The sequence below is a fragment of the Salvelinus alpinus genome, chromosome 38 (assembly GCF_045679555.1).
Source record: "Salvelinus alpinus chromosome 38, SLU_Salpinus.1, whole genome shotgun sequence".
Taxonomy (NCBI): domain Eukaryota; kingdom Metazoa; phylum Chordata; class Actinopteri; order Salmoniformes; family Salmonidae; genus Salvelinus; species Salvelinus alpinus.
In genome coordinates, this window is record NC_092123.1 from 465082 (window position 1) to 490000 (window position 24919).

The window sequence follows — 24919 nt, forward strand, 5'->3', positions numbered from 1 at the left end:
TCCGTTTAAAGGTTAACTGACAATGTTTGACCTTCCAGGGAACAGACTTTCATCCAAAGTACACTGGAGACAACCTAACCTCTACAGTGCAAGGCCTGAAGAGGAGCACACAGTACAAATTCAGGGTAAGAGTGTGTCTGTCTCTGAGGTTTTATGGTGGCGAAATGGCGTCTGATTGTGTGTTACCGTGGAAACGGCAAAGGCTTGTTTTCTGCTAGAAAGACACAGTGATTGGTGTCGTCATGTGCACGAGATACACACGCACTACACAATCTGTCAGCGTTTAGCAGCCATACAACCACTGTCAGTCTGTCCTCTAGAAATACCTGCAATTTACTGCTAGTTATAAACTGGGCCGTTCGAGCCCTGAATGCTGGTTGGCTGACAGCCGTGGTATATCAGACTGTATACCATGGGTTATACTGCTCTAATTACGTTGGTAGCCAGTTTATAATAACAATAAGTCACTTCAGGGGTTTGTGGTATATGGCCAATATACCACGGCTAAGGGCTGTGTCCAGGCACTCTGCGTTGCATCATGCTTAAGAACAGCCCCTAGCCGTGGTGTATTGGCAATATACCACACCTCCTCGTGCCTTATTGCTTAAATGAACACCAGCAAAATACTGCTATAAGTGTATCTGTGCTTTGTTGAAGGTTTTCATTTGAAAAACACAATGTCCTAAAGAGAAAAGTGAGAGCGAGAGAGTGACCTAGACAGAGAGAGAGTGACCTAGACAGAGAGAGAGTGACCTAGACAGAGAGAGAGTGACCTAGACAGAGAGAGAGTGACCTAGACAGAGAGAGAGTGACCTAGACAGAGAGAGAGTGACCTAGACAGAGAGAGAGTGACCTAGACAGAGAGAGAGAATGACCTAGACAGAGAGAGAGTGACCTAGACAGAGAGAGAGTGACCTAGACAGAGAGAGAGTGACCTAGACAGAGAGAGAGAATGACCTAGACAGAGAGAGAGTGACCTAGACAGAGAGAGAGTGACCTAGACAGAGAGAGAGTGACCTGGACAGAGCAGAGTGTGTGTGTGTGTGTGTGTGTGTGTGTGTGTGTGTGTGTGTGTGTGTGTGTGTGTGTGTGTGTGTGTGTGTGTGTGCGTGTGCGTGTGCGTGCACGTGTATGCAGCATATTTGTGTAGCTTCATGCGTGTGTGTGATCTGTCTGCATGGGACAAATCATCACAAACAAAATGGTGAACACACATGAAGAGTTTTATTCCAAAAAGCTATATATTCATTTTCAGAAATGTTGGTAAATTAGCTTTTATTGTTTATTTATTGTTTATTGTTTCAAGAAATGATGAAAAAGATTGGTGTTTTGTTTCATGGCGTAGGTTTGTTCAATGACAGACATGTATTTGTTTAAAATCTATGACTTGGTGGTTTCATTTCAGAGAGACAAATAGTCATGTTTTTTGCTTAATGCTTAATATCCGGCTCCCTCTCGGAGAAGTAAGTAGTACTGCTAGGGTTTTACACTGTCCAATGTAATAAATAACATGTTTTATTGGTATAGAGAACTGTAGAAATGATACATTTGTGACGTCAATATTATTATTCTGATGGTATTTTTATGAGATCTGTATGTAAAACATTTGAGTCATTAAGCAGATGCTCTCATCCAGAGAGACTTACAGTTAGTGCATTCGTCTTACGTTAGCTAGGTGAGACAACCACACATATATTCAGGATACCAACATTCCATTCCAGCTAAACGTATCGTATAGTATAGTGTTTTGCAAAGAAACTCATTTTTTATAAACATCTCAAATCTATTAATAAAAAAATCTGAGAACAGTAATATTTTACACACACATGAAGGTTCCCATAAGCAATCATTTCTGATGATTCTGATGAAAACACAAATGTGTAAAGTTGGTGGATACAGCGTTTTGTAAATAAACTCTTTAATATATCTATATTTATATTGTTCTGGTCACAGTGACCAGCTGCCCAGTAGGAAATCCTGTTGATGGAGTGAATCATTGATTAGAGAGTGGAGCATCTCTCTCTTTCCCCTTCCATTCATTCCTCTCTGTAGTGTCCATTAGCTAAGGGAATATATTGGAGGGAGGGAGGGAGGGAGAGAGAGAGAGAGAGAGGGAGGGAAGGAGGGGGAGAGAGAGAGAGGGAGAGAGAGAGAGGGAGGGAGGGAGGGGGAGAGAGAGAGAGGGAGGGAGGGGGAGAGAGAGAGAGGGAGGGAGGGGAAGAGGGAGGGAGGGAGGGGGAGAGAGGGAGGGAGGGAGAGAGGGAGGGGGAGAGAGAGAGAGAGAGGGGGTGTTTTGTTTTGTACAATGTGTTGTTGTTGTGTGTTCTCTGAATGGCAGGCGGAACGTAAAGTCACCCAGTCTGCACAGCAAGGCAAACATTTACATCACACTAAAGAGCACAGGCCAATGCAGAACATATACAGTACAATACAAGTCATTATAGTCAGCAGTGTGATTTATTTGGAAACTTTCTTTACAACTATGTCTTTTATAAAGAGGTGATCATTTATAGCAGTTTATTGGATAATATGCCATTTATTTGAAATGTACAATCAATACATAAAAATATTAAAATATTCTCCCCCCTCTTCTCTCTCTCTCCCCTCTTCTCTCTCTCCCTCTTCTCTCTCTCCCTCTTCTCTCTCTCACTCTCTCTGCAGCTGATAGCGTCTAACGTGGAGGGTGGCAGTAAACCCAGTGAAGTGTTGGTGTGTACTACCTGTCCTGACAAACCTGGACCCCCTTCTCCCCCCCGAGTCACGACCACTACATCTTATGGCTTCACCATCTCCTGGGGTAAACACACAAACACACGTGTGCATGTTTTCATTGTCATTATGCTGTATCAATGGAGATGTGAAACATAATGAACAAACATAAAGTAAGTACTGTTATGTCTTGATTTCACCCAACTATAAACCAAAATGCAATAACTCTCTCTGTCTTTCTCTCTTTCTGTCTTTCTGTCTCTCTGTCTCTCTCTCTCTCTCTCTCTCTCTCTCTCTCTCTCTCTCTCTCTCTCTCTCTCTCTCTCTCTCTCTCTCTCTCTCTCTCTCTCTGTCTCTCTCTCTCTCTGTCTCTCTCTCTCTGTCTCTCTCTCCTCTGTTCTTCCTCCAGATCCTCCCCAGGACAATGGAGGTTCAGAAGTTCTGACGTATCTGCTGGAGATCTCAGAAGGCAGCTCTGACGGTACAACACTATGTCCTTCTCTGTTTTAGTTTAAGTCAACCACCATTAGTCTTACTTCTGCAGAAACACCTGCAATGTACTGCTATATAAACACCAGTAATGTACTGCTATATAAACACCAGTAATGTACTGCTATATAAACACCAGTAATGTACTGCTATATAAACACCAGTAATATACTGCTATATAAACACCAGTAATGTACTGCTATATAAACACCAGTAATGTACTGCTATATAAACACCAGTAATATACTGCTATATAAACACCAGTAATGTACTGCTATATAAACACCTGCAATGTACTGCTATATAAACACCAGTAATGTACTGCTATATAAACACCAGTAATGTACTGCTATATAAACACCAGTAATGTACTGCTATATAACACCAGTAATGTACTGCTATATAAACACCAGTAATGTACTGCTATATGACACCAGTAATGTACTGCTATATAAACACCAGTAATGTACTGCTATATAAACACCAGTAATATACTGCTATATAAACACCAGTAATGTACTGCTATATAAACACCTGCAATGTACTGCTATATAAACACCAGTAATGTACTGCTATATAAACACCAGTAATGTACTGCTATATAAACACCAGTAATATACTGCTATATAAACACCAGTAATGTACTGCTATATAAACACCTGCAATGTACTGCTATATAAACACCAGTAATGTACTGCTATATAAACACCAGTAATGTACTGCTATATAAACACCAGTAATGTACTGCTATATAACACCAGTAATGTACTGCTATATAAACACCAGTAATGTACTGCTATATGACACCAGTAATGTACTGCTATATAAACACCAGTAATGTACTGCTATATAAACACCAGTAATGTACTGCTATATAAACACCAGTAATGTACTGCTATATAAACACCAGCAATGTACTGCTATATAAACACCAGTAATGTACTGCTATATAAACACCAGTAATGTACTGCTATATAAACACCAGTAATGTACTGCTATATAAACACCAGCAATGTACTGCTATATAAACACCAGTAATGTACTGCTATATAAACACCAGTAATGTACTGCTATATAAACACCAGCAATGTACTGCTATATAAACACCAGTAATGTACTGCTATATAAACACAAGTAATGTACTGCTATATAAACACCAGTAATGTACTGCTATATAAACACCAGTAATGTACTGTTATATAAACACCAGTAATGTACTGTTATATAAACACCAGTAATGTACTGCTATATAAACACCAGTAATGTACTGCTATATAAACACCAGCAATGTACTGCTATATAAACACCAGTAATGTACTGCTATATGACACCAGTAATGTACTGCTATATAAACACCAGTAATGTACTGTTATATAAACACCAGTAATGTACTGTTATATAAACACCAGTAATGTACTGCTATATAAACACCAGTAATGTACTGCTATATAAACACCAGTAATTTACTAGCAATAGGTGTATCAGTGCTTTCACGTTTTCCGTAATATTCCTCCTTTCTTTTTCTCTCTGTTTTTTTTGTCCTTCCCTGTCAGGTTGAGTGCTTTTTACTAACCCTCTCCTTCTCTCTACCTACCCACTCCTTCTCTCTACCCACCCTCTCCTTCTCTCTACCCACCCACTCCTTTTCTCTACCCACCCTCTCCTTCTCTCTACCTACCCACTCCTTCTCTCTACCCACCCTCTCCTTCTCTCTACCCACCCTCTCCTTCTCTCTACCTACCCACTCCTTCTCTCTACCTACCCACTCCTTCTCTCTACCCACCCACTCCTTTTCTCTACCCACCCTCTCCTTCTCTCTACCTACCCACTCCTTCTCTCTACCCACCCTCTCCTTCTCTCTACCCACCCTCTCCTCTCTACCCACCCTCTCCTTCTCTCTACCCACCCACTCCTTCTCTCTACCTACCCTCTCCTTCTCTCTACCCACCCTCTCCTCTCTACCCACCCTCTCCTTCTCTCTACCCACCCTCTCCTTCTCTCTACCCACCCACTCCTTCTCTCTACCCACCCTCTCCTCTCTACCTACCCACTCCTTCTCTCTACCCACCCACTCCTTCTCTCTACCCACCCTCTCCTTCTCTCTACCCACCCTTTCCTTCTCTCTACCCACCCTCCTTCTCTCTACCCACCCTCTCCTTCTCTCTACCACTCCTCTCCTTCTCTCTACCCACCCTCTCCTTCTCTCTACCCACCCTTTCCTTCTCTCTACCCACCCTCTCCTTCTCTCTACCCACCCTCTCCTTCTCTCTACCACTCCTCTCCTTCTCTCTACCTACCCACTCCTTCTCTCTACCTACCCTCTCCTTCTCTACCCACCCTCTCCTTCTCTCTACCCACCCTCTCCTTCTCTCTACCCACCCTCTCCTTCTCTCTACCCATCCTCTCCTTCTCTCTACCCACCCTCTCCTTCTCTCTACCCACCCTCTCCTTCTCTCTACCCACCCTCTCCTTCTCTCTACCCACCCTCTCCTTCTCTCTACCCACCCTCTCCTTCTCTCTACCCACCCTCTCCTTCTCTCTATCTACCCTTTCCTTCTCTCTACCCACCCACTCCTTCTCTCTACCCACCCTTTCCTTCTCTCTACCCACCCTCTCCTTCTCTCTACCTACCCACTCCTTCTCTCTACCTACCCACTCCTTCTCTCTACCTACCCACTCCTTCTCTCTACCCAGCCACTCCTTCTCTCTATCTACCCACTCCTTCTCTTTCTCTTCCCCTCTATCCCCTCTATGCCCTTCCCCTTCCTCACCCCACTTCACCCCTCTCTCTCTTCTAGTGTAAAGTGCCATTGAAACAGTGAATGTACTGAACTGATACAGGTTGAAACACAGTTCTCTCCCTGTGTTGTCTGATTCATGTCAGATATGAATAGATGTGGTGTCTTGTTGAACTGCATATATACCTCTACACACACATATTCACAAACCCTCATATGCTCTTTGTCTTGTGCAGCGGGCCAGTGGGAGGTGGCGTACAGCGGCCCCGCTACAGAGTGCGTGTGTGAAGGACTGGCGTCCGGCACAGTTTACCGTCTGCGAGTGTGTAGCATCAGCACCGGTGGACACAGCCAGGTAAAACACACACACTCGCACACACCCTATGGTCAATAATCCATTTATTCACACAATGAATCAATTGACCTTCCCATGATCCTCTGTGTTCTGCCAGTGTTCCTTCAGCGTTCCGGTTCGGACGTTGAGCGTCGTCCCCGGACCCTGCCAACCGCCCAGGATCGTGGGTAAAGCCAAACACAAGGAAGTACAGTTAGAATGGGGTAAATACACACCCACACCCACACCCACACACACACCCACACCCACACCCCCACACACACACACACACACACACCCACACCCACACACACACACACAGTGTCTTTTACTGTCTGGAAGGTCAAATCAACCTTTGGTTGTTCTCTGCTCTTCACTGCGCCCAACCTAATACACCCTGATTACGACCTTGTTACAACACTCACACACACACACACACACACACACACACACACACACACACACACACACTGTGCACCCGCTCTAAGAAACCTAATTCACTTTAATTCAGCTTTATTGCGACTCTAATGCAGCCTATCTAAACCTTAATGTAGCCTAATGTAGTCTAATTCAGCTGCATTCTATGTGATTAAAGTAGTTAGAATCGGGCAGGCCTCAATATAATGTGGCAAATGTTCCTCATTAAGATGTGTGTGTGTGTGTGTTTACAGTGGGGAGAACAAGTATTTGATACACTGCCGATTTTGCAGGTTTTCCTACTTACAAAGCATGTAGAGGTCTGTAATTTTTATCATAGGTACACTTCAACTTTGAGAAACGGAATCTAAAACAAAAATCCAGAAAATCACATTGTATGATTTTTAAGTAAATAATTTGCATTTTATTGCATGACATAAGTATTTGATCACCTACCAACCAGTAAGAATTCCGGCTCTCACAGACCTGTTAGTTTTTCTTTAACAAGCCCTCCTGTTCTCCACTCATTACCTGTATTAACTGCACCTGTTTGAACTCGTTACCTGTATAAAAGACACCTGTCCACACACTCAATCAAACAGACTCCAACCTCTCCACAATGGCCAAGACCAGAGAGCTGTGTAAGGACATCAGGGATAAATTGTAGACCTGCACAAGGCTGGGATGGGCTACAAGACAATAGGCAAGCAGCTTGGTGAGAAGGCAACAACTGTTGGCGCAATTATTAGAAAATGGAAGAAGTTCAAGATGACGGTCAATCAACCTCGGTCTGGGGCTCCATGCAAGATCTCACCTCATGGGGCATCAATGATCATGAGGAAGGTGAGGGATCAGCCCAGAACTACACGGCAGGACCTGGTCAATGACCTGAAGAGAGCTGGGACCACAGTCTCAAAGAAAACCATTAGTAACACACTACGCCGTCATGGATTAAAATCCTGCAGCGCACGCAAGGTCCCCCTGCTCAAGCCAGCGCATGTCCAGGCCCGTCTGAAGTTTGCCAATGACCATCTGGATGATCCAGAGGAGGAATGGGAGAAGGTCATGTGGTCTGATGAGACAAAAATAGAGCTTTTTGGTCTAAACTCCACTCGTGGTGTTTGGAGGAAGAAGAAGGATGAGTACAACCCCAAGAACACCATCCCAACCGTGAAGCATGGAGGTGGAAACATCATTCTTTGGGGATGCTTTTCTGCAAAGGGGACAGGACGACTACACCGTATTGAGGGGAGGATGGATGGGGCCATGTATCGCAAGATCTTGGCCAACAGCCTCCTTCCCTCAGTAAGAGCATTGAAGATGGGTCGTGGCTGGGTCTTCCAGCATGACAACGACCCAAAACACACAGCCAGGGCAACTAAGGAGTGGCTCCGTAAGAAGCATCTCAAGGTCCTGGAGTGGCCTAGCCAGTCTCCAGACCTGAACCCAATAGAAAATCTTTGGAGGGAGCTGAAAGTCCGTATTGCCCAGCGACAGCCCCGAAACCTGAAGGATCTGGAGAAGGTCTGTATGGAGGAGTGGGCCAAAATCCCTGCTGCAGTGTGTGCAAACCTGGTCAAGAACTACAGGAAACGTATGATCTCTGTAATTGCAAACAAAGGTTTCTGTACCAAATATTAAGTTCTGCTTTTCTGATGTATCAAATACTTATGTCATGCAATAAAATGCAAATTAATTACTTAAAAATCATACAATGTGATTTTCTGGATTTTTGTTTTAGATTCCGTCTCTCACAGTTGAAATGTACCTATGATAAAAATTACAGACCTCTACATGCTTTGTAGGTAGGAAAACCTGCAAAATCGGCAGTGTATCAAATACTTGTTCTCCCCACTGTATGTCCGTGCGTGCGCGTGTGCGGGAGACTAACACTCCCCATTAAAAAACAGACTGAAGGACAATTGAGTAGACTGTGTCCTCTCTCTCTTTCCCCCTTTATTCTCTTCCTCTCTGTGCGTCACCCCATAAAGCTGTCTGAAACACATAGAGAACACTAATGAGTGGATGAAAAGACAGTTATTTCAAACTCTCCCTCTGTTATGCTGTGTTTGACTAGGTGCTGCAGCTTGTTATACTAGATTCAAATGTTTGTCTTCTCTCACTCTCTCTCACTACCCCCCTTTCTCTCTCTCACTACCCCCCTCTCTCTCTCTCTCTCTCTCACTGTCTCTCTCTCACTACCCCCCCTTTCTCTCTCTCTCTCACTACCCCCTCTCTCTCTCTCTCTCTCTCTCTCTCTCTCTCTCTCTCTCTCTCTCTCTCTCACTGTCTCTCTCTCACTACCCCCCCTTTCTCTCTCTCTCTCACTACCCCTCGCTTTCTCTCTCTCACTACCCCTCTCTATTTCTCTCTCTACCTCTCTCTCTCTCCCTTTCTACTTTTCTCCCCCCCTCTGACCCTCCCCCTCCTCTTCCAGACGGCCTGACGTCAGAAGGTGTGTGTGAGGAGTGTATGTTCAGTCTGGAGATGACATCATCAGAGGGCGACGCTGAGCCCAGTGAGGTGTACAATGGGACAGAGCTGCAATGCAGTGTGGGTAGTCTGCTGCCGGGGGCAACCTACAACTTCAGATTGAGGGCTGCCAACGAGGCTGGGGTGAGGCACACACACACACACACACACACACATACATCCTAATGAACGCTGACCAGAAACAGGCAGACTAACACTCTCTAGTCTAATTGATGTGATCAGTCCATCCCTGAGTGCTATTCAGACTTAGTTCAAGAGGTACTCAAACACACTTACGCACGCGCACGCACACGCACACACACACACTCACGGTCTGATCAAAGTAGCAAACTGATAAGTGCTCATCAAAAACGAGGACATACAGAGGAACAAACAGAAAGTCGACTGGAGACCAATTCTCCCAGCAGCTAGTATTTAGTCCAATCAGACAGTCTTCAGTTCACTGCTCTGATCAACCATCTGCTGCAGCCTCTATCTATTCTACAGCCATGTCAAGGCACTCTGCCCCATTTAGTAATCATAGAAATGATTTGAATGCAGGAATAGTCATGCTCGAAAAGTCATGTTTGATTGATTAAAGTTTCATATGCGCCCGATCTGAGCTGAGCCTAAATCTAATTTAACGGTTGATCAAACAGACTTTATCATTTGTGAGCCAGCTACTAGAATTGTTTTTATTTTTCCTATAATGTGTGTGTGTTTCCTGTCATGTGACCGGTGTGATTCCTGTCATGTGACCTGTATGTTTCCTATCATGTGACCGGTATGTTTCCTGTCATGTAACCGGTATGTTTCCTGTCATGTGACCTGTATGTTTCCTGCCATGTGACCTATGTGTTTCCTGTCATGTGACCTGTATGTTTCCTGTCATGTGACCAGTGTGTTTCCTGTTTACTCCTGTAGTTTGGAGAGTACTCTGAGGCGGTGGAGGTGACGACAGCAGCGGGTCCTCCAGGCCAGTGTGTGGCGCCACTCATCACTCTGAACAACACCACCTGTCTAACAGTCAGCTGGGAGGTACTGCCTGTCTATCTATCTTCTTTACATACACTCTGTCTACGCTTCCATCTGTTCCATAGAACAGAGACAATATGCACCTCAATCTGCCTCCAAATTACAAGAGAGAGAGAGAGAGTAGAGAGAGAGAGAGAGAGAGAGAAAGTAGAGAGAGAGTAGAGGGAGAGAGAGAGAGAGAGTAGAGAGAGAGTAGAGATAGAGAGAAGAGATAGAGAGAGAGTAGAGAGAGAGTAGAGAGAGAGAGAGAGTAGAGGGAGAGAGTAGAGGGAGAGAGAGAGAGAGTAGAGAGAGAGAGAGAGAGAGTAGAGAGAGAGAGAGAGAGAGTAGAGAGAGAGAGAGAGAGTAGAGGGAGAGAGAGAGAGAGAGAGAGAGTAGAGAGAGAGTAGAGGGAGAGAGAGAGTAGAGAGAGAGTAGAGAGAGAGTAGAGAGAGAGAGTAGAGGGAGAGAGAGAGAGAGAGTAGAGGGAGAGAGAGAGAGAGAGAGAGAGAGAGAGAGAGAGAGAGAGAGAGAGAGGTGTTTGTAAAATAATTCCCGGAGAGTTTACATGGGTCAATGTGTCTTATTGGATGTTTGGTTCCTTCCTGTGTGTTCTAAGACGTTCTGTGTTGTGGTTTCTGTGTGTTTCTCCTGTGTTCTAATCTGTGTGTGTTTTAAGACGTTCTGTGTTGTGGTTTCTGTGTGTTTCTCCTGTGTTCTAATCTGGTAATGTGTTCTAAGACGTTCTGTGTTGTGGTTTGTGTGTGTTTCTCCTGTGTTCTAATCTGTGTGTGTTTTAAGACGTTCTGTGTTGTGGTTTCTGTGTGTTGTAGAGTCCTGAAGGATCAGGCTCTGACATCTCAGAGTATCGTCTGGACTGGTCCAGGGAGGAGGAGCCTATGGAGCTCATCTACTGTGGACCAGAGACCCAGTGTGAAGTATCAGACCTGACCCCCGCAACACACTACTGCTGTAGACTACAGGTACACACACACACTACTGCTGTAGACTACAGGTACACACACACACACACACACACTACTGCTGTAGACTACAGGTACACACACACTACTGCTGTAGACTACAGGTACACACACACACACACTACTGCTGTAGACTACAGGTACACACACTACTGCTGTAGACTACAGGTACACACACACACACACACACTACTGCTGTAGACTACAGGTACACACACACACACTACTGCTGTAGACTACAGGTACACACACACACACTACTGCTGTAGACTACAGGTACACACACACACACTACTGCTGTAGACTACAGGTACACACACACACACTACTGCTGTAGACTACAGGTACACACACACACACACACTACTGCTGTAGACTACAGGTACACACACCCACTACTGCTGTAGACTACAGGTACACACACACACACACACACACACTACTGCTGTAGACTACAGGTACACACACACACACACACACTACTGCTGTAGACTACAGGTACACACACACACTACTGCTGTAGACTACACACACACACACACACACACACACACACACACACTACTGCTGTAGACTACACACACACACACTACTGCTGTAGACTACACACACACACACACTACTGCTGTAGACTACACACACACACACTACTGCTGTAGACTACACACACACTACTGCTGTAGACTACACACACACACACTACTGCTGTAGACTACACACACACACACTACTGCTGTAGACTACAGGTACACACACACACTACTGCTGTAGACTACACACACACACACACCCACTACTGCTGTAGACTACAGGTACACACACACACACACACTACTGCTGTAGACTACAGGTACACACACCCACTACTGCTGTAGACTACAGGTACACACACACACACACACACTACTGCTGTAGACTACAGGTACACACACACACACACACACTACTGCTGTAGACTACAGGTACACACACACACTACTGCTGTAGACTACACACACACACACACACACACACACACACACACTACTGCTGTAGACTACACACACACACACTACTGCTGTAGACTACACACACACACACACTACTGCTGTAGACTACACACACACACACTACTGCTGTAGACTACACACACACTACTGCTGTAGACTACACACACACACACTACTGCTGTAGACTACACACACACACACTACTGCTGTAGACTACAGGTACACACACACACTACTGCTGTAGACTACACACACACACACACCCACCACTGCTGCAGACTACAGGTACACACACACACACACACACACACACACACACACACACACACACACACACACACACACACACACACACACACACTACTGCTGTAGACTACAGGTACACACACACTACTGCTGTAGACTACACACACACACTACTGCTGTAGACTACACACACACACACACACACACACACACACACACACACACTACTGCTGTAGACTACACACACACACACACACACACTACTGCTGTAGACTACACACACACACACACACACACACACACACTACTGCTGTAGACTACAGGTACACACACACACACACACACACACACACACACACACACACACACACACACACACACACACTACTGCTGTAGACTACAGGTACACACACACTACTGCTGTAGACTACACACACACACTACTGCTGTAGACTACACACACACACACACTACTGCTGTAGACTACACACACACACACACACACACACTACTGCTGTAGACTACACACACACACTACTGCTGTAGACTACACACAAACACACACACACACTACTGCTGTAGACTACACACACACACACACTACTGCTGTAGACTACACACACACACACACACTACTGCTGTAGACTACACACACACACACACTACTGCTGTAGACTACAGGTACACACACACACACTACTGCTGTAGACTACACACACACACTACTGCTGTAGACTACACATACACACTACTGCTGTAGACTACACACACGCACTACTGCTGTAGACTACACACACACACACAGTAGACTATAGGCACACACACACGCTACTGCTGTAGACTACAGGTACACACACACTACTGCTGTAGACTACACACACACACACACACACACACACACACACACACACACACACACACACACACACACACACACACACACACACACACACACACACACACACACTACTGCTGTAGACTACACACACACACCCACTACTGCTGTAGACTACACACACACACACTACTGCTGTAGACTACACACACACACACTACTGCTGTAGACTACACACACACTACTGCTGTAGACTACACACACACACACTACTGCTGTAGACTACACACACACACTACTGTTGTAGACTACACATACACACTACTGCTGTAGACTACACACACACACACACTACTGCTGTAGACTACACACACACACACTACTGCTGTAGACTACACACACACACACTATTGCTGTAAACTACACACACACCACTGCTGTAGACTACACACACACATGTACATTCTCTAACAACATCTTATAATAAGGTGATTGGGCTCTAGAGCTGACTGACTGTCAAGCTGTCTGTGAAGGTCAAGGAAAGGTTGAGCTTGATAGATTGTAGTTTATGCACCCTGCTCTCACACATACCCACTCTCACACGTACCCACACACATACACGTATGTAGACACACACCACACACCCTCTCGCGCACACACACTGCCCTGTTGTAGGACTCCTGATTTATTTTCTAGTTGATTTTATGGCTGATTTCTTTACTAGAGACAATAACAACATTAGCAGTGTGTGTGTGTTTGTCAGGCCACTTAATGATATGTCTTTATTTGTGAGTAAGGTAATAAGCCATTTAAAAATCAAACACTACAGCTTTCTCTATCTCTGTCGCTCTGTCTCTCTCTCTCTGCATGCTGGGAGTGTTTGGTGCATGCTGGGAATTTAGTGAGTGGTGTGTAGAGTTAGATATCTTGTTTTTTCTTTTACGTTTCCTTATCTTGGTGCGATCTTTTTTTTTTCATCCTATGCATGATTAAGGTTATCATTATTTTTATTTAGTTGTGGTAGAATTTTTCGTGTTGAAATTACCCTGGTTTTGGCGGGGGTGGCGAACCACATGGGGACGCCCTCCCTGTCACTTCGACACGGCTTTAGGTGTGTTACTGAAGCTACTGTCACGGTGGAGGAGTTTCAGGTCCCCGTAGGAGAGAAGGTAGGATATGAGAATGATGCTTATGCGTCACGGATGAATAAAGCGGTGGTCGTTTTTCTTAAAGAAGAGAGTCTTGTAGATCGTATGGTTGAGCATGGCGTACTTCTTAAAGAAGAGCGTTTTGTTGATCGTATGGTTGAGCATGGTGTACTTCTTAAAGAAGAGAGTCTTGTAGATCGTATGGTTGAGCACGGCGTACTTCTTAAAGAAGAGCGTCTTGTAGATCGTATGGTTGAGCATGGCGTACTTCTTAAAGAATAGCGTCTTGTAGATCGTATGGTTGAGCATGGCGTACTTCTTAAAGAAGAGAGTCTTGTAGATCGTATGGTTGAGCATGGCGTACTTCTTAAAGAAGAGCGTCTTGTAGATCGTATGGTTGAGTATGGAGTACTTCTTAAAGAAGAGAGTCTTGTAGATCGTATGGTTGAGCATGGCGTACTTCTTAAAGAAGAGAGTCTTGTAGATCGTATGGTTGAGCATGGCGTACTTCTTAAAGAAGAGAGTCTTGTAGATCGTATGGTTGAGCACGGCGTACTTCTTAAAGAAGAGCGTCTTGTAGATCGTATGGTTGAGCACGGCGTACTTCTTAAAGAAGAGAGTCTTGTAGATCGTATGGTTGAGTATGGAGTACTTCTTAAAGAAGAGCGTCTTGTAGATCGTATGGTTGAGCATGGCGTACTTCTTAAAGAAGAGAGTCTTGTAGATCGTATGGTTGAGCATGGCGTACTTCTTAAAGAAGAGCGTCTTGTAGATCGTATGGTTGAGCATGGCGTACTTCTTAAAGAAGAGCGTCTTGTAGATCGTATGATGGAGCACGGCGTACTTCTTAAAGAAGAGCGTCTTGTAGATCGTATGGTTGAGTATGGCGTACTTCTTAAAGAAGAGAGTCTTGTAGATCGTATGGTTGAGCATGGCGTACTTCTTAAAGAAGAGAGTCTTGTAGATCGTATGGTTGAGCATGGCGTACTTCTTAAAGAAGAGCGTCTTGTAGATCGTATGGTTGAGCATGGCGTACTTCTTAAAGAAGAGCGTCTTGTAGATCGTATGGTTGAGCATGGCGTACTTCTTAAAGAAGAGCGCCTTGTAGATCGTATGGTTGAGCATGGCGTACTTCTTAAAGGAATGTTTATTCAAGTTACGGCGCTTTTTTCTCCGTCAACAAGGGTAACGATTTCTAATGTACCGGCGTTTATTCCCAATGAGCTATTGGAGTGCGAGTTATTGCGGTTTGGGAAGTTCAATTAAGATTGTTCCGTTGGGTTGCAAACACCCGGCTTTGAAACAGGTTATGTCGTTTCGGCGACAGGTGTTTATGTTTTTGGGCTCACCGGAACAGACTTTGGAGTTATCGTTTAAAGTCAAGTATGACAACAGACTGTATTAGTACGGGTAGTCAACGGTGTTTTGAGTGTGGTGATGTTGGCCATAAGCGACACGCTTGTCCGAAAAGGGAGAAGGCAGAGGGAGGGGCGCAGGTGGTCCTCGTAACGCCTGGGCCCACTGATGTAGGGAGAGGTGGGCCGACAGCGGTAGAGCAGCCACAAGCACCTGTTGCTGAGGAACAAGTTGTCCGTGTTGAGGGCACGGAGTTGCAACTTGTACCAGAGGAGAATGCTATGCCGTAGCAAAATATTGTTGTAGAAGGTAAGGATGGATCTGAAGAGCCATTTCTTCAGACTGGTGAGGAGGTGCCCAGTACGAGTGCTGGGGTACAGGAGGGGGTTCATGTGGAGCTAATCTCCCAGGTAGTGGAGGAGGTGCCCAGTACGAGTGCTGGGGTACAGGAGGGTGTTCATGTGGAGCTGGGCTCCCAGGTAGTGGAGGAGATGCCCACTACGAGTAATGGGGTACAGGAGGGGGTTCATGTGGAGCTGGGCTCCCAGGTAGTGGAGGAGATGCCCACTACGAGTAATGGGGTACAGGAGGGGGTTCATGTGGAGCTGGGCTCCCAGGTAGTGGAGGAGGTGCCCACTACGAGTAATGGGGTACAGGAGGGGGTTCATGTGGAGCTAATCTCCCAGGTAGTGGAGGAGGTGCCCACTACGAGTAATGGGGTACAGGAGGGGGTTCATGTGGAGCTAATCTCCCAGGTAGTGGAGGAGATGCCCAGTACGAGTAATGGGGTACAGGAGGGTGTTCATGTGGAGCTAGTCTCCCAGGTAGTGGAGGAGATGCCCACTACGAGTAATGGGGTACAGGAGGGTGTTCATGTGGAGCTAGGCTCTCAGGTAGTGGAGGAGATGCCCACTACGAGTAATGGGGTACAGGAGGGGGTTCATGTGGAGCTAGTCTCCCAGGTAGTGGAGGAGATGCCCACTACGAGTAATGGGGTACAGGAGGGGTTTCATGTGGAGCTAGTCTCCCAGGTAGTGGAGGAGATGCCCAGTACGAGTAATGGGATACAGGAGGGGGTTCATGTGGAGCTAGTCTCCCAGGTAGTGGAGGAGATGCCCAGTACGAGTAATGGGATACAGGAGGGGGTTCATGTGGAGCTGGGCTCCCAGGTAGTGGAGGAGATGCCCAGTACGAGTAATGGGGTACAGGAGGGGGTTCATGTGGAGCTAGTCTCCCAGGTAGTGGAGGAGATGCCTGGTACGAGTGATGGGGTGCAAGTGGGGAGTGTTGAGAGGGATGTGGTAGAGGGGAGTCAGTGGTCTGTGGCCTCAGTTGAGGAGGATCAAGAGAAGGATCTGGATATCTCTCCTGATACGACAGCAGCTGATGAAGACTCAGTTTACCATCTAGAGGAGGTAAATGGGTTCCTGGGTCAGACTTCTAGGAAATTTGTGAAATTGGCCGATTTTTTTGATGTTGATAAGCTTGTGAGGTCAGCTGTGATGTTACAGAAGGCGGTGGGGTTAGACCAGTTGAGTGAGAAGAAGCGTTTTCACTTGAGGAAATTTGCTACTGCTGTCACTGCAGCAAAAGGTAGTGGGAAACGTGGTCAGGTTAAGAGAAAATTAAAACAATGATGATGATGATGATCATGCCTCATAGTGTAACGTTCGTTCTCCTCCTCGTCTGAGGAGGAGCAAGGATCGGACCAATATGCAGCGAGGTATGAAGACATAATGATTTATTTAAAGAAAGACGAACACAAAAAAAACTCTTAACAAACTACAAAACAATAAACGACGTAAACAGACCTGAACATGAGAACGTACAGACAACGAAGAATGCACGAACAGGAACAAACTCACAAACGAAACAGTCCCGTGTGGCATAAACACTAACACAGGAACAATCACCCACAAACAAACAGTGAGAACAGCCTACCTTAATATGGTTCTCAATCAGAGGAAATGTAAAACACCTGCCCCTGATTGAGAACCATATCAGGCTAATTGAAAAGAACCCAACATAGAAACACATAACATAGAATGCCCACCCAGCTCACGTCCTGACCATACTAAACAAAGACAAAATAAAGGAAATAAGGTCAGGAACGTGACGCATAGGGTGTTTTTTTCTCTTTGTCTGGTTTCTCTGTGGTTTCTTCTGCTTCTCCTTTCTCTTTTCTATATGGAGGTACTAAGGGGAGGTTCTCTCAATATTAATGGGGGAAGGGACAGGAATAAGAGGGCTTGGGTATTAGAAGTAATAAAACAGAAAAGGCTTAATGTAGTTTTCCTACAGGAGACACATAGTGATGAGGAAAATGAGGTTGACTGGGGTATGTGGTGTGAGGGGCAGCATATACTCAGTCATGGTACTAATTTCAGTGCTGGGGGGGCAATTATGTTTTCCTCTGGCTTAGGGGTGACTGTGGTACCTACAACAGAGGGTCAAGGGTCGGGTTTTATTGGCCAAGGTGGATGTTCTGTATTTTATTTAATTTTTTTGAATGTTTATGCTCCTAATGAGGGTACAGAGCGTATTGCTGTATTTGATCAAATAAAGGACACCTTAAGACAGTGTGACCAAGAGGGGTGTATGGTTTTAGGGGGGGGGGACTGGAACTGTACAGTGTGTTTTACTGTTGACCGCACTGCTGAAGAACCTCATCTGCGGTCAGCCACTTGCCTGTCTGGTCTATTAACTGAGTTTGAGCTTTCTGATGTGTGGAGAGTAAGGAAGGCAACAGTTAGGCAGTACACATGGCTAAATGTTAATGAAGGTGGTGTCAGTGCAGCAAGGTTAGACAGGTTGTATGTATCTGATCTCTACTGTAGTAGGGTTGGAAGGTTAGACAGGTTGTATGTATCTGATCACTACTGTAGTAGGGTTGGAAGGTTAGACAGGTTGTATGTATCTGATCACTACTGTAGTTGGGTTGGAAGGTTAGACAGGTTGTATGTATCTGATCACTACTGTAGTAGGGGTGGAAGGTTAGACAGGTTGTATGTATCTGATCACTACTGTAGTAGGGGTGGAAGGTTAGACAGGTTGTATGTATCTGATCACTACTGTAGTTGGGTTGGAAGGTTAGACAGGTTGTATGTATCTGATCACTACTGTAGTAGGGGTGGAAGGTTAGACAGGTTGTATGTATCTGATCACTACTGTAGTAGGGTTGGAAGGTTAGACAGGTTGTATGTATCTGATCACTACTGTAGTAGGGTTGGAAGGTTAGACAGGTTGTATGTATCTGATCACTACTGTAGTTGGGTTGGAAGGTTAGACAGGTTGTATGTATCTGATCACTACTGTAGTAGAGTTGGAAGGTTAGACAGGTTGTATGTATCTGATCACTACTGTAGTAGGGTTGGAAGGTTAGACAGGTTGTATGTATCTGATCACTACTGTAGTAGGGTTGGAAGGTTAGACAGGTTGTATGTATCTGATCACAACTGTAGTTGAGTTGGAAGGTGTGATATTGCTCCTGTGGGTTTCTCTGATCACCATATTGTTACTGTTGATATTCACTTGTCCACAAAGGTCATCACCTTACTGGTATTTAATGTTAAGTTGTTACATGATGTCATGTTTTGTGAAAGGTTTTTGTTGTTTTGGGGGAAATGGAGGGTTACAAAAGGGAATTTTGAGTCCTTAAGACAATGGTGGGAGGTTGGGAAGGCCCAAATACGATTATTTTGTCAACAGTATACTGCTCTGTCTCAAATTGAAGTTAAAGAGACTATCAAGGCCCTTGAACAGGACATCAAATCTATTGAATTGAAGCTGCTCACTCAGAATGACCCTGGACTAGTCATGAACTTACAGGACAAGAGAGATGAACTGAGGTCGTTTCTACATGAAAGAGTGAAGGGTGCCTTGATTAGGTCTCGTTTCGCTTCCCTCAAGGATATGGATGCTTCTAGCGCATTTTTTTTAACCACTAGGACAGTCGACATTGCAACGCAAACAGATGGTCTGCCTTCGTCTCCCTGGTGACCACGGATGACAGTGAAATGCGTCAACATGCCGTGGATTTCTACTCTGCACTCTATAAGGCGGAGGATTGTGACTCTCTGTGTACTGAACAGTTGTTACACGGTCTTCCTCAATTGGGACCTGAGCAGAGAGTCGCATTGGACTCTGACATTACACTGCAAGAGCTGTCCACAGCAGTTATGCAGCTCCCAGCAGGCCGAGCCCCTGGCATTGATGGTTTACCATCTGAGTTCTATAAGCACTTTTGGGGGTCTATTGGGGGGGATTTTTATGAAGTGGTGTGTGAATCTTTTCATGAGGGTTCTCTTCCTGTATCCTGTCAATGTGCGGTGCTTTCATTGTTGCCAAAAATGGGGGATTTGGCTCTTATAACAAATTGGCGACCTGTTGCATTGCTGTGCGCAGAATATAAAATTGTATCTAAATGTCTCTCAAACAGGTTGAAAGAATTTCTGGGGCTGTTGGTCCACAAGGACCAGTCCTACTGTGTACCTGACCACTCTATTGTTGATGACTTGTTTCTAATAAGAGATGTTTTAGACATTTGTAAACTGTCTGATGTGAATGTGGGTTTGCTTTCTTCGTATCAGGAGAAGGCTTTTGACCGTGTGGACCACCAGTACTTGTTCAAGACAATGAAAGCCTTTGGGTTTGGGGATGTTTTTTAGTCTTTACTGTATGAGTTTACTGTGCTAGGGCCTCATGTATGGTGAAGGTGGGGGGTGATTTGAGCTGCCCATCCCCGTCCATAGCGGTATTAGGCAGGGATGCCCAATTTCAGGACAGTTATATTATCTGGCAATTGAACCAATGGATTGTTTTTTAAGAGCGAAGCGTCCCACAATAGCACTGTCTGCATATGCAGATGACCTGAGAGTTTTTATTACAGGGGATGAAGATGTTAAGGTTCTCTCAAACGCTCTAAAGGTGTATAAGGGGCCTCTTCAGCTAGAGTCAATTGGGAAAAGAGTGAATCGCTGTGGGCAGGTCAGCTTCAGATAGGGTCTGCTCCACGGTTACCAGGGGGGCTTCAGATAGGGTCTGCTCCACGGTTACCAGGAGGGCTTCAGATAGGGTCTGCTCCACGGTTACCAGGGGGGCTTCAGATAGGGTCCACTCCACGGTTACCAGGGGGCTTCAGATAGGGTCCACTCCACGGTTACCAGGGGGGCTTCAGATAGGGTCCACTCCACGGTTACCAGGGGGGCTTCAGATAGGGTCCACTCCATGGTTACCAGGGGGCTTCAGATAGGGTCCACTCCACGGTTACCAGGGGGGCTTCAGATAGGGTCCGCTCCACGGTTACCAGGGGGGCTTCAGATAGGGTCCACTCCACGGTTACCAGGGGGGCTTCAGATAGGGTCCACTCCACGGTTACCAGGGGGCTTCAGATAGGGTCCACTCCACGGTTACCAGGGGGCTTCAGATAGGGTCCACTCCACGGTTACCAGGGGGGCTTCAGATAGGGTCCACTCCACGGTTACCAGGGGGCTTCAGATAGGGTCCACTCCACGGTTACCAGGGGTGCTTCAGATAGGGTCCACTCCACAGTTACCAGGGGGGCTTCAGATGGGGTCCGCGCCACGGTTACCAGGGGGGCTTCAGATGGGGTCCGCTCCACGGTTACCAGGGGGGCTTCAGATAGGGTCCACTCCACGGTTACCAGGGGGCTTCAGATAGGGTCCACTCCACGGTTACCAGGGGGCTTCAGATAGGGTCCGCTCCACGGTTACCAGGGGGGCTTCAGATAGGGTCCGCTCCATGGTTACCAGGGGGCTTCAGATAGGGTCCACTCCACGGTTACCAGGGGGGCTTCAGATAGGGTCCGCTCCACGGTTACCAGGGGGGCTTCAGATAGGGTCCACTCCACGGTTACCAGGGGGGCTTCAGATAGGGTCCACTCCACGGTTACCAGGGGGCTTCAGATAGGGTCCACTCCACGGTTACCAGGGGGGCTTCAGATAGGGTCCACTCCACGGTTACCAGGGGGGCTTCAGATAGGGTCCACTCCACGGTTACCAGGGGGCTTCAGATAGGGTCCACTCCACGGTTACCAGGGGTGCTTCAGATAGGGTCCACTCCACAGTTACCAGGGGGGCTTCAGATGGGGTCCGCGCCACGGTTACCAGGGGGGCTTCAGATGGGGTCCGCTCCACGGTTACCAGGGGGGCTTCAGATAGGGTCCGCTCCACGGTTACCAGGGGGCTTCAGATAGGGTCCGCTCCACGGTTACCAGGGGGCTTCAGATAGGGTCCGCTCCACGGTTACCAGGGGGGCTTCAGATAGGGTCCGCTCCACGGTTACCAGGGGGCTTCAGATAGGGTCCGCTCCACGGTTACCAGGGGGCTTCAGATAGGGTCCGCTCCACGGTTACCAGGGGGCTTCAGATAGGGTCCGCTCCACGGTTACCAGGAGGGCTTCAGATAGGGTCCGCTCCACGGTTACCAGGGGGATTCAGATAGGGTCCGCTCCACAGTTACCAGGGGGCTTCAGATAGGGTCCACTCCGCGGTTACCAGGGGGGCTTCAGATAGGGTCCACTCCATGGTTACCAGGGGGCTTCAGATAGGGTCCACTCCACGGTTACCAGGGGGGCTTCAGATAGGGTCCGCTCCACGGTTACCAGGGGGGCTTCAGATAGGGTCCACTCCACGGTTACCAGGGGGGCTTCAGATAGGGTCCACTCCACGGTTACCAGGGGGCTTCAGATAGGGTCCACTCCACGGTTACCAGGGGGCTTCAGATAGGGTCCACTCCACGGTTACCAGGGGGGCTTCAGATAGGGTCCACTCCACGGTTACCAGGGGGCTTCAGATAGGGTCCACTCCACGGTTACCAGGGGTGCTTCAGATAGGGTCCACTCCACAGTTACCAGGGGGGCTTCAGATGGGGTCCGCGCCACGGTTACCAGGGGGGCTTCAGATGGGGTCCGCTCCACGGTTACATGGGGGGCTTCAGATAGGGTCCACTCCACGGTTACCAGGGGGCTTCAGATAGGGTCCGCTCCACGGTTACCAGGGGGCTTCAGATAGGGTCCGCTCCACGGTTACCAGGGGGGCTTCAGATAGGGTCCGCTCCATGGTTACCAGGGGGGCTTCAGATAGGGTCCGCTCCACGGTTACCAGGGGGCTTCAGATAGGGTCCGCTCCATTGTTACCAGGGGGCTTCAGATAGGGTCCGCTCCATGGTTACCAGGGGGGCTTCAGATAGGGTCCGCTCCACGGTTACCAGGGGGCTTCAGATAGGGTCCACTCCACGGTTACCAGTGGGGCTTCAGATAGGGTCCACTCCACGGTTACCAGGGGGGCTTCAGATAGGGTCCGCTCCACGGTTACCAGGGGGCTTCAGATAGGGTCCGCTCCACGGTTACCAGGGGGCTTCAGTGGGGCAGAGATGGGATGAAGACTTGTTTTTTTTTCTAGGCTCTGATGTCTTTCAGAAAAAGAACTGGGAGTGTGTAGTGGAGAAAGTGTGTGCCAGACTGTCAAGATGGAAATGGGTGCTACCCCAGCTGTCTTATAGGGGAAGAGTACTGGTAGCTAATAATCTTGCTGCCTCCACCCTGTGGCACAGACTAATGATTTTACAGCCACCGGGGGGTCTGATACAAGAGCTTCAGAGGATCCTTGTCAATTTGGACAACACTGGATTAAACCTGCAGCCCTGTACCTGCCACTGCACGAGGGTGGGCAAGGCCTGGTGGACATTTCTTCCAGGATCATGGCTTTCCGGCTTCAAGCTGCCCAGAGACTGTTGTACAGTGACGGTTCTAGCTGGGTCTCAGACCCAATAAAGATTATTTAAAACTCAAATCTCTCTCTCGGTCTCTCTGTCTCTCTCTCTCACTCTCTCTGTCTCTCTCACTCTCTCTTTCTCGCTCTCTACCTCTCCAGGCGGTGAACCAAGCGGGGGCGGGGCCTTACAGTGAACAGAAGACCTTCCAGACTCCAGCGACTAATCCCGACGCAGTCTCTTCTTTCTTCCTGCTTGACCAGCTCCAATCAGATCAGTCCCCCTCCACCTGCCTCTTCCTGAAGTGGGAGGAGCCTAACTGTAATGGGGCGGATATAACGTCTTACATCATCAGTCTGGACGATCAACTCATTACCGTGGAAACAGAAACCAGTCACCTGATCACTGACCTTCAGCCAGACAGCCAGTACAGGTACACACACACACACACACACACTGTTTCCAGTCCCAGCAGAATGTTCATGGTTGTAATTGAGATTGCATCTAAGATGATGTTAGCAGCACTGTCAGCAGCACTGTTAGCATCACTGTCAGCAGCACTGTTAGCAGCACTGTCAGCATCACTGTCAGCATCACTGTCAGCATCACTGTTAGCAGCACTGTCAGCATCACTGTCAGCATCACTGTCAGCAGCACTGTCAGCAGCACTGTCAGCAGCACTGTCAGCATCACTGTTAGCAGCACAGTGTGTGTGTGTGTGTGTGTGTGTGTGTGTGTGTGTGTGTGTGTGTGTGTGTGTGTGTGTGTGTGTGTGTGTGTGTGTGTGTGTGTGTGTGTGTGTGTGTGTGTGTGTGGCTGTTATTGTCACCATGTCACTGTTTTTCTTACCTAGTTGAGTTAGAATAACACTACTGACTGGGTAATACTGTCCCTCTTATGTATGTGTGTGCATTTGCATGTGTATCCATCAATCACGCCATCTGATTGGTTACAGTCCATTTCCCCTGGATACTGATTCCAACTCATATCAAGACACTCCATAGGGCGATCAGTGGAAAAACTCATTCTCTTTTTTTGATAGGAAAGTGTTTGTTCATCTTAGTGACTCAGACATAGTTCTAGTGTTTTCAGTTCAACAAGGATAAAACAAATAGGACCAGAGGAAGGATAGATTTAATTATCTGATACTCAAAACTATTCTCATCTTCACCATCTAACTCTCCCTCCCTCTCTCTCTCTTTCATTCTCTCCCCTCTCCTCTTCTCTCTCGTCATCTTCCACACTTTCTGTTTTGTGTGGTGGAGTAACTATAACGTGTGTGTGTGTGTGTGTGTGTGTGTGTGTGTGTGTGTGTGTGTGTGTGTGTGTGTGTGTGTGTGTGTGTGTGTGTGTGTGTGTGTGTGTGTGTGTGTGTGTGTGTGTGTGTGTGTGTGTGTGTGAGAGAGTCATCAGGGAAAGGCTACTGTTGGTAAATGTCAGACAGTAAAATAATTAAGGT

At 46.9% G+C, this 24919-nt stretch overlaps 1 protein-coding gene across 2 annotated transcripts in view; it reads left to right on the plus strand.

The window, feature by feature from the left end:
* The window catches only part of LOC139566476 (fibronectin type III domain-containing protein 3B-like), a 181332-nt gene that overhangs the window by 136903 nt on the left and 19510 nt on the right, over positions 1-24919 (plus strand). For both annotated transcript variants that reach the window (XM_071387685.1, XM_071387684.1), the window contains 9 exons: positions 39-125; positions 2662-2797; positions 3119-3190; positions 6173-6291; positions 6389-6494; positions 9125-9303; positions 10084-10197; positions 11007-11156; positions 23622-23893. In XM_071387685.1, coding sequence (XP_071243786.1) covers positions 39-125; positions 2662-2797; positions 3119-3190; positions 6173-6291; positions 6389-6494; positions 9125-9303; positions 10084-10197; positions 11007-11156; positions 23622-23893 — 1235 coding nt within the window. The remainder of the gene's footprint in view (positions 1-38; positions 126-2661; positions 2798-3118; positions 3191-6172; positions 6292-6388; positions 6495-9124; positions 9304-10083; positions 10198-11006; positions 11157-23621; positions 23894-24919) is intronic.